The sequence below is a fragment of the Oculina patagonica genome, chromosome 9, assembly GCF_052425735.1.
Source record: "Oculina patagonica isolate OP01 chromosome 9, crgOcupat, whole genome shotgun sequence".
NCBI lineage: Eukaryota > Metazoa > Cnidaria > Anthozoa > Scleractinia > Oculinidae > Oculina > Oculina patagonica.
Window position 1 is genome coordinate 27583049 of NC_135766.1, and position 11327 is coordinate 27594375.

The 11327-nt window shown below is 39.6% G+C and overlaps 1 protein-coding gene across 1 annotated transcript; it reads right to left on the minus strand.

Annotated features, from left to right (window-relative positions):
* Positions 1-6087: 6087 nt before the first annotated feature.
* Positions 6088-10461, minus strand: LOC144665991 (uncharacterized). The gene is made up of 2 exons (XM_078527325.1): positions 10350-10461; positions 6088-7883 (listed from the first exon to the last, which is right to left on the minus strand). Exons 1-2 carry the CDS (start codon positions 10399-10401, stop codon positions 6193-6195), a joined length of 1743 nt encoding a protein of 580 aa, XP_078383451.1. The 5' UTR covers positions 10402-10461; the 3' UTR covers positions 6088-6192.
* Between the last annotated feature and the right edge of the window lie 866 nt (positions 10462-11327).

Sequence of the window (11327 nt, forward strand, 5' to 3'; positions counted from 1 at the left end):
TTGTTATTTCAGCAAATCGCTGGTTAAAGTTCGTATTTTGAAGTTGAGCGTGTGGTTTGATTACAGTCGCTATTCCTAAAACACTTTCATAAAACGAGAACTTCGCCTAGATTCCTTCTATAATTTCTCTCTTTTTTTTTAGCTTGGTGGCGCTTATATTCATTTGTATTCTATTTTTAGACCTCGCGTTCTTTGCTATTACAGAGACTTTCAAACGAGGAAATGGCGGTGATTGTGATGTTAAGGCCCCATCCATATTAATCCGGATAAATTTGAAAACGGAGAAGTTTGAAAACGCCGTGAAATATTTTTCGTCCATACTAGTCCGCATAAATTTGAACACACATCTATTTTGGTCAAAAACGGATAAAATGCATTTCCAAATACCCGTTTTGAAGAGCGTTTTCGAAATGTTTTCCGTCCACACCAAAGCGCAAAGCCAGCGTTTTAAAATATAAAATCCACTTTGAAGAGGGTTTTCAAAAAGTTTCGTTTCCGATAGACAATTAATTTAACCGGATTAGTGTGGACGGTTGGCCAAACTGGAGGAAAAAAAGATGCGTTTTCAAATTTATCCGGATTAGTGTGGACAGGGCCTAAAGCTGTGTTCACACTAGGCCGAAACATAATTAGTCTGATCACGAATGAAACATGTTTCGTTGTGAAAAGTGTTAATATCGGGCAGTGCATTGCGCAAAAAATGATTGAAACATGATTATTCTGATCGTGATTGAGACTGCCTCACGAGGTAGCTTCAATCATGATCAGACTAAACACGTTAAAATTGGCGGATATGCAGTGAAGAGGCGAGTGCCCAAAAGCTTCGAAATTGGGCCTTCTTTGAACTTCTATGAGACACAATGTTAATTTAAAATATGGGCTAATGAAGCGACACAAGAGGAATTTTTGGCGGTGGGTAGAAAGCAGAATATTTGGCAGAATATCGCCACGAAGTTTAAATGCAAAAACAAACTTCACAAAAAATTTTTCTTTTACCGAAGATAACGCAAATACTGACAATACTGTCTCCTTGCTAATTATATAAACGCTTGAAAGCCCTGCTCCATCGAAGGGCTTGAAAATAGATGAAAACAGACAGAAAGACAAAGATTTAATGGAAACTTTATTGTAATTTTCAGCTATATTTTTCGGTTTAAGGGTAAAAGATTTATACAAGAACCGCTTATTCTAAACACGAAGAGTGGTTCATTCAGCAACTCGGCCGAAATTTAGAGTCCCTGCATAAGCTAAAACCTAACCACCATTCATAATGGAAAAAAATGAACTCTTGAGAAGATCAAATTCGTTGTGTAGTTAATATTAGGCGTAACATATCCTGCCTTTTAATTCGCGTTCGGAAATGACTTTGGGGTAAATGTAACGCAAATACAGGTGTAATTTATAATCTGATTATTTTACCTTTTACTTCAATTTCCTTTCAGACCTCGGGTGATTATTTCTTCACATTTTCGAGTTAATATGTTAATGTTATTAAGTAGTATACACCTGATTGAAGAAACGTTGACCCGTGAAAAGCATTATTAACCATGAACGATGCGACCCATACGTTTACTGGGAAATCGGAAAAAAAATAATCCTCGTCTGTGGCAGAATTCGATAGGTTGCATAAATAACGCTCTTAAAGCACCAAAAAAAGAAAACATCGTGATTATTAATAAATGGAACATAACTCAGCTTGCCAATGTTGTTTACCCAGAATACCATTCGGTCTTATCGTTCATGGTTTATGCCTTTCACAGGATCAACATTTCTTCAATTACCTTATTATAGGAAATTAACGCGTCATGAAATTAACGCGAATTTCAAACATTCGCGTTAATTTAAGTCGCGTTAATTTTTGTTAACGTTAATTTCCGCACCGTTACCATGACGTTAATTTCCATTATTTTGGCCCCAATTTCTTGTTACAGTCCAGACGTTCTTGATTCCAAGGAAAAAGCATTATTTTATCTGCCACTATCATTTATACTGCGAAGAACGCTCAATGTGGAAAAAGTACCATGAACATTGTTTCCGTTTAAGATTATACGCCTACAAGTGTTGAAATAAACTTGTTCCTGTTGTGTACGTCGCGTTAATTTTCTTCATTTTTAAATTTTACCCTCTCTTTCGCGTTAATTTCCTTTATTGGGAAGTAATTTTTCCTTCAATTCGCGTTAATTTAAGTCGCGTTAATTTCAAATACCTTAATTAACACAAGCGTTAATTTTCTATAATAAGGTAGGTCATAGTTAGTACCTCTACTAACTATGATTAGGTGTACCTAAATGGTAGAAATGCTGCCGATAAAACTGTAAAGCAGAACTTTTGTTAACAACAGCTATAAACACCAACTATAAACGTTCTAAAATCATCTATAAAATCAGCTTAAGACGTTCTAAAATCAAGTATGCAAGTAAAATATAGTGCAGGCTGCAAAATAGTTGCATTTAAGCACAAGCTATAAACTATAAAAGCTCTAAAATCGGCTGTTGTGGTGTAAACTATTTAACAAATTACGTAATGAGCTCGAGATTTCCTTGGGGTGATAGTTGATTCGGCCTGCAGCCTCGTCAACTATGCCTCGTAGAAATCTAGAGCGAATTGAGGTTTTATCTAATCTTGCAATTATAAACAAAGAGCCTTGTAAATATACCGACTGTGTACAAGTTTGTGAGAAAACATGTTACAGTCTTACTGATTTTTTTTTCTATAAAAAGACACACATTAATAACAATAATAATAACAACTTTATTAACGTGTCAAATCTGTAGTAGCTTAGGGGAAAAGTCCCCTCTACAAATTGTGGACACCTAACCTGCCTAACTAAAAAACGTAATTAATATATATAAAATAGAAAATATTTATATACATTTAAAAAAACTAAGTACAAATGTATTAAAATTCTGTTTCTTTAACTATATTAAAATATAAAAATTAAAATTATGTTAAAAGTAAAAATTATGTCATGTAATGTTGGCTGCCAGTCATTCTTGACATAGTTTGCATCCCCGACAGTCACTGATATTAGCAGCCAGCGCAGTGAGGTCCCGACCACGTATAACGCATTTGAATTGTTTTAAAGAGGGTAAATTTCTTAGTCTAGGTGTGAGAGCATTCCAAAGTTTGGGCCCTAGGTATCGAAGAGAGTGTTTGCCAAATGTTACCGAAGAGAATCGGGGTTAAACAAATTCATGTTGCCTAATATTAATGTCGATTGTACTTCTTGTATAGTTTTTAAACCTCCCTTATCACGGATGCCGATTTTAACTTACTAGGGAGCTTTAGCAATGACGACGGCAACTCCGAAGACAACGCCTGGTGTAAAATGAATTTATATTTTACTCGAGAATCTCTTTATTATCCAGAGGTATTCAGTGTATCTATTGGTTTAGGAACTAGCACAAGCTGAATATGTAAAGAAAGCGTTCATCCCCGAATAGAAATACTGAAATTTAGCTGTCATTGTTCACGTTCTCCAATATACTCTTTTTTATTTTATGAGAACCATTTTTATAAGAACGTCGAGGCTGAGATTTGCCCCAAAATTTAGGAAAATGTATGGGCTAAACTAAAATTTTATCCTCAGGCTCAGTCATATTTTACGCGTTCCTATAAAGAAAAGAGTGTATACGCAGAAATTGGTCATTTCACGTTGTTGTTTCGCAGAGAACGGCCAAGAAATGTAACAGGATTGAAAACGCACGTGCAGAGTTATTATTCTGCTCATTAAATCTTTTGTTTGGTGACGTTCTCGTTCACGTTGCCGCCGTGGTTTGCTAAAGCTCCCTACTAACTGGTTCACGACGTCTTTACAAAAATTATGCAAAAGCTAGTCCAACACAATTTGCAAAACCTAAGCAATTGCCAAAGGACACAAATCATAATGAGAAGAATACACGCAACGGGAACCATTCCAAGAATGATAACTTCAGCTACGTTCAACACAATCAAACAGATGCGTTCCTGCTCCGAAATCTCGCCATTGATAGTGAACGTAGCTTCGGCCATGTTGATCACCGCTAAAACGAGTAGGGCGGTTAACGAGGCTGTCTCTCCATGATTGACACGAGGGTCCTTGAATGGCTTTTTCCACAGGTGGTGTGCAAGGATAAAAGCGCACGTGACACTCAAGCAAACCATCCGAATAAAAGGAAACACGATGAAAGTGTGGAGGCAAATTAGCATCAGACGACGACCAATCAGAATACTCTCCCAGTAGACAGCTCCAGAGCCCTGGACGTCATTACGTTTCTTAAAAGGACCGTAAATGACTTCCCCTGTTGGATTAGGGGGAGGCTCTCGTGTCGAGCGATCTGGAGGTAGCAAAGGTAGTTGTTGCTCATCAAGACTAACTGTTTCGTTGTGAGGAATCTTTCTGCACGAAACCAACCAACCAAAGGCGAAGGGAAATGGAAATAGACAGGCGTAAAAAAACCGCTTTGTAGTTATGACGTTAGCGTGAAGCAATTTAGAGCCACGATATAGAACAAACACAAAAGGGACAATGAACACAGCGATATAAACACCACATAGTTTCTGCCACCACTGCCAGCATTGTATATTCCCATCGTAGAAGAAGCGTGAAGTTGACTGGATTGGAACACAGTGCATAGCCTTTATAGCTGTTCGAGCAAGTGTTGCATAACCTAACAGAAAACACTCTGTTGTGGCCGCTAGGTACTGATCAGGGGGAGGAAAGACCGGAGATTTCCTTTGAAATTTTCTAACAGCTCCATGAACTAGGAAAATAACTAGAAGACCAGAAAACACAGCGAACACTTGGGAGGCCTGCAAGAATATCTTCAAAACAACAGTAAGTCCACGCCATGGACAGATGAGACCTTCATTTGAACCGATTGCTTTAAAGTCGAACCACCCAATGACAGGAAGCAGGAGGTAGCTTTCTACCAAATGCATCTCAGTGTCTTTTGACACGAACACTAAGCTAGCGACTTGGAAAAAGTAGAAAACCACTTTGATGTATCCACCACCATTCGATGCCGTGTCACCGGCAGGGTGACTGGCCTGCAGAGATCGTTCCCATGGTAACAGTCTTTTAACAAAGCTTATGACAGGAGACTTCCAGAGAAGGAAGAAGGCAAACGCAAAGCTGTACAACACCGCAACAGGCCAGAACCAATAATCCTTGCATTTACCACTTTCTCGACACCGTGCAGAGAAGAGTGTTTCTGTAAAACCAGGTTTACATGCTCCACACAGAAACCCAGTGCGGTTTCCAGAACACCCACCCATCAAATATCTTCGGTTGTCGTACTGACAGCTAACATTCTGATAAGGACAACAGTAGTCAATTGGACATTGTCGAAAGGTAACTGATCCAGGGTCAGAGAGTGAAGGAAATCCCCAGAAGGTGGGTCTGGCGGCAATGTTACTTGTGCAGTTTCCACCATATGGACAAGGTCGACAAGTTTTACCAAAGGGTCCAATGCTGTAGTATCCTGGGGAGCATCGTTCACAAGAGAAAATAAAGGATTGTGCCATAGTCTCATATATTGGGGTTTTACAGTGAGCATTTGTAACCAGACGAGGGTGTGTGAAGTTTTGGAACGATTGTAACGTTCCAATGGGGCACTGAATGCTGGATGAGTTGTCAATGTGCGCTAAGCTTGAGCCAGTAACCATTAAGTACGCGTCAATGTCCTGGAATGGGTCAGCATTGAGAGTCGTGTTTTTCATTTTTATCGGTCCATGACTTGCATAATAAATGAAACCCCTAAATTTAAAAGGGGACTTGAACGTCCACTGTGAACGTTTTTCGAAAGATGTGTCAATTAGCTCAAGATTGGTAGAGCTCTCTCCAACAAATACAGTATAAACAGCAGAATTGTCAACAAATTGGCAGTTGCTTAAAGCATTCGAACCACTTTCTAATCGTAAGACAGCATTGTTATCGACGTTGTTTTTGTGAAAAGTGACATTCATCAAATTGAGGTGATTGATGTAATACCATTCTAGAGTGTGACACGCGTGTGGATTCTGTTGATCAGGAGGAAGTTGGAAGAATACAATTCTACCTGGAGATGTATTCTCCTCAAAAAGGGTATCTTCCATAATTACTTGGTTTCCTTGAGCAAAGGAAGAGAAGAAAAATAGTGGTACACTCGAGAGATAAGAACTTACGAACGTGTTTCCTTTAAATACAACACGTTTCACCTGTATAGAGGTATTTTATCCGGCCTTGATATTGAATGAGAATACCTCGTTGTCTTCAAACTGGGAGTTTTGTAATGAGATAATTGTTGAATTAACACCGCCATAAATCTTTTCAACGTGAATATATATTCCACTACCTGTGTTGTTCTTGTACTGTAATCCATTGATATCTATTTGACCCAGACCATTTGATATCACGATGAAATGAATAGGTCTTCCTTCCACTATGGGGTTAATGACCCGTTCTTTTGCATAATTTCCAGAAATGACCGTTCTGTTAATACTGCAACTGAGGTGATTCGAAACGATATGGGCAATCGACCATTGATTCGAAAACTGCTCATCTTGTGAATTGCCAATAAAAGACGAATCGACAATTGTCATATTTTGGAAACATCCAATCGAACACAAAGATGAAGAACCTATGGTAGCAGTATTATACATGAACGAAACATCTTCCAAGAGAACTGTCAAGTTGTTTGCTTGGTCAATAGTCAGGGCCCCTCCATACTGGTGACTTGAATGATTCCCCGCTATAACGTTTCCCAGGAACAAAACTTTTCGAACAAACACTGAGGTCGCTTGTACTGAGGCCAGGTCGCCTACGTATATTGCCGAGCCAGTTTTGGGGGCGCTATTTCTGACAAATTTACTGCTCTCGATAAGTAAAAGGAGTTCCGTAAATTCGTATAGTAATATAGCACCCCCGATAGGAGAACTGTTATTGAGAAAATCAGATCTTACAATAGAAATGTTTCCGTCGCTAACACTAATCATGGTTATTGCTCGTCCTAAATTGTTAGCAAATGTTCCTTCGCTTACACGTATGGAAAGGTATTCTTTTGCACTTGATTTTCTTCCCTTGTGCTTTGTAGAGTTCAATGCCTGTGAGAAAATGCTCACATATTTAGTACTTCTTCTGTCTTTTTGTCCTCTTAACACTTTCCTGTCTTCACATTCAGCTGAAATTCCTTCCACATGAAGACACCCTCCTAATGGGGCCGTGTTTTTTATGAATGATGTGTTGGTTAATGTCACAAAAGCCCCAGGATACTGGACTTTCTGAGTTAGCAACAATACCATAAAAACACCCAGATCAACCCATTTATATCTTGTGCTTGTACCAATGGCGGTATTGTTGATAAATGCCGTATCATAAACTTCGATCTTAGGTCTACTCCCGAGAACATGGATGCATGGATAACCGTTGTTTCTGAACGTGGACTTCCGTATTGTCAAGGAAAGTTGATCTTCAAATGATTCAAAATATAGGACAGCCGTTGCATTTGGAAACGAAATGGCATCTTTGAAGTGGCAATTTTCTACATACAGTGAGCATTTTCGAACAGTTACATGACTATTAACAATCGTTAGCCCCATAAACCGAATGACAACTTTTTCGGTAACATTTCTGCCATCAAATATCATTTGTCTTGTAGATAAACACCTCAGGACTGCCTCGTCTTTCCCAAATCTTTCAAAGAACAAGCTTTTGTCGACATAAATACCTTCCGGATGTGACGTCAAAGACGAGCAAGGATATGGATCACGTGATGTTCCCGTGCCATCAATGTAAATGGTGTCGTTCCACTGCGCCTGCGTAGTGGCAAGCGCAATCGTTTTACAGGCTGTTAAAATTGTTTTGCCACACGAAGGTAAGCTGTTGCCATGGTAACGAGAAACATAGATTTCGTTGGAACCAACCACTGCAAAAAAACACAACAAAACAAGGCAAGAAGTGAGGTTCAACAGAAGTAAGTAGCTAAAACATATTATGCTTCTTTGCAACCAAGCACTGCCAAAACAGAAACAAGAAATTAGTTACTCCAAAACTTTCTCGAAACTGCATCTGAGTGGAAAAGGAGCTCTTCCTAATGTCTCTTATAGGACTTATAGCCAAATAACATTTCGGTTTTTTTCGTGTCAAATCGAGTCTGATCGAGTCGATCCGCCGATAAAAACAATTGTATCGCGAAACGCCATCCTTATCTGGTGTACTGTGTCTGGCGTTGGGACCCCTTGCCAGCCAGGAATATGTAAGAATATTTCGGTCATGTTCTGCCATTTGGAGAGCCTCTCGCTTTTGAGAGCCTCTCTGGTACCTAACTCTGATCTGACCTTATTTTTGTGTGCAATGTCTCGTTTTCAAGCTCGAGAAATGCAGTGTCGCTTTCTGTCGGTTGCAGTAGGGCATTGTATGTGTAGCGCACAAAATTAACTTTTCCCTTTTTGGCGGCAGAAAAAACGGACAATTGGTCATATGGCAAGTGAAAAGAAGCCGGAATGAGGATTGACGCTGTAGACGACATGACAGTAACAACCATGAACATTTACGTACGGCTGATCTATAAATAGCACGGTTCATCATGTGTGTCAGTCAGTCGGGAGAACAAGTGCCAGTTGATGGCGACATCACTTTTCTGAGAAGTGACTGAGCCCGCGGTTTTCGTCCCAGAAGTTGTTAAGCAACATGACGTACTACGCGCGATTGCTTTCGGAGTACTCGTGGGCGCTCGCGCTAGTTTTTGATTGGATGAAATAGTTCGGAAATTCTTTGAGTGCTTCAACGAAGATTTGCCAATACCGGCACTTATTCCCCGGGCCGGAGGGGATTTTTTTTTTTTCCGACTGTATTATGCTGTCAGCGTGAAGACAACCAGCCTAGTAAACTGATATCCATGTGGCTTACCTGCCCGCACACATTTGCTCGCTAATGTTACAGTAATGTTGCTGTTTTAAGTCTCGATTCAGTCAGTTATTCAGGGTGTACTACCATGCGATTAGTCTCCTTCGATTTTCCTAGAAAAAAAAACATCCTCTTCCCGATCTTTCTAGGAAGATTAAAGGGGACTTTGCTCGCATGGTACGTATTAGGGTGTACCTGTGATTGTTTTTAATATAAAAACTGGCAGGGTCTCACGCTTTGACTTCATCTTCTCAACCTCATTAATAATTCATCAAGTTAAAACAAAGAAAATCATAACCGTGAAGGAGGTTTGGATAGCATAGATACTTACGATTTTGTTTATCAGTTTACTCCGCATTTTAATTTTGTTTTGATTGAGAAAATATATAAAGCCAATGAAACACTCGGGACAGTTTTTTATCGGCTATCTAAACACCTCGAATTTCGTCAAAAATACTCCGCTGCATGTCGTATTTTCAACTCTCTTCTCGGTGTTTGGATATCTGGATTCTGGATGAAACACTGTCTTTTAGCTTCTCTTGTGTTTGATATATTGCATCTCCATTAATCTGTGCTTCTGCTTGTCCCGTACGTTATTTTAACATAATAAAACAAATGAATGTGTGTCCAGCAGTAGCAATGAATTTTTTTTCGGGTCTTAGTAGTGTAGGGCCCCTTTTGCTTTTTTCATATATATTTATAAAACATTCAACGTTATTCATATTCTACCGAAATATTTACATGAACTTGAACAAAGACAAACCGGAAATGGGAAAAGAACTAAAACGTCACTGCAAAAAGGTAACACAACTGTCACGCTACCTGTTCTCCGTGTCATTCAAGTGTCAATGGTAATGCACCTATCAATGTTAAGCCCGAGGGGGGGGGGGGGGGGGGGGGGGTTTTGATATTTTATAATAAAATATAAAATTCCCCCCCCCCCACAAAAATCTTCTTTTTATATAAAAAACCCCCCCCGCCCCCCACCCAAAACCCCCCCCCCGGCCCCCCCCCCACCCCCAAAATCCCGCCCCCCCCCCCCCCCCCCCCCCCCCCCTAACAAACTTTTAAAAGCAATTTAGCAAGGCCAAAATCAAAAGATATACTACGTTTCAATTTCTATTCTGTGAAACATGTTAAAACGTGTCGAACGTACTCGTTTAATCTAGTTATTATGTAAATATTGCTCGACTACAAAGGCAAATGGCGCAAGCTCGCATGTTGAAAGTCTATTGGAGTGAAATGCCCAGTCTGTTTGATCATCAGCACAGAGCAAAAATTCGAGGTTTGCTTCTGTTGTGTATTCTCCTGATAAAAGGCAATGATGGATGGAGAAATTTGATGGGCAATTAGTAATTAGTCAATAAGAATTTTTAGAAACCACCGGCAGAGTTTTATACGGTGAACTTTTTACTTGCTTCAACTTTAAAACTCGCTTGTGGAGGTTTGAAAGGATGTATTGAGATACAGCTACGTGGCTACTTACCTTTGATGCTACATACACTCAAAGAGAGTAAAATGTTGAAGAATGTCTTCATTTGCAGAGATTAAGTGGCCACAATAACAAATATAATATGTCTTAAAAGTTCACTGAGTCGTTTTAATCAGATGCGTGACAGCGTGACAAGGATCACGTGGAACATTCTTCTGGAGTCCCCTAGACTTAAAAAGCCTTCCACGCAGTCGTTCTTAGGGGCGATCGTGTTTCACTCCTCTTCTTTCGGGGGAAGGAGTGAAACACGATCGCCCCTAAGAACGACCGAGGGTAGACTACTGGACTAGTATTGATAAGCCTTGCAGGTGGTAAGAGTCTCTGAATTTGACTGAGGAAAGGTATTCAGCCGGTTTTGATTAATTAACTGGTTTTTAAAAAAGCTTTGTTTGAACCGTTGAGCCAAACGAAGGTTCATTGTCCACCTGACCACGAGGTTCAAATAAAGTTTTGTGATCGATTTTAGCTTGATTCCGATTCGCCGGCTCCTTACAGTTGATTTTGAATGGCTTTCTGAGCGCGCGTTAAATGTTTCAACATTCACCCACAAACACAAATGAAATTAGGTTTTTTTCTATTTTAGATCAGGCTATGTTATCCCAACAAGTTGAATTCCAGGTAAAATTTCACTTGAAAAACTAATATAACACATCGCATTCGCGATTCGTGCGATATCGTTTTTCGCGTGAAATTTAACGTAAAATTTCCTGGTCAGGTATTGGATTCTCCTATAAGATTGAAATTTAACGGTTAGTAACCGAAAAAAAAAGCTGGTCTAGTGGGTTTGAACCCCAGGGGGGGTACTTGCAGTATTCATGACGGGGGGGGGGGGGGGGGGTCCGACGGAGCTTCATATTGCGAACCCAAAAAAATACATGAGCCTGAAATTTTACACCCAAAAAAATACCTGGCAACAAAATTTTCTACCCCCAAAAATACAAAACCTAGCACCTCGATACTGATTTATTCAAT

Coding starts and splice junctions, on each gene's coding strand:
- LOC144665991 (XM_078527325.1), bottom strand. CDS start 10,401: ATGAAGACATTCTTCAACATTTTACTCTCTTTGAGTGTATGTAGCATC. Junction 7,884..10,349: donor GAGTGTATGTAGCATCAAAG/GTAAGTAGCCAC, acceptor GTTTTTTTGCAG/TGGTTGGTTCCAACGAAATC.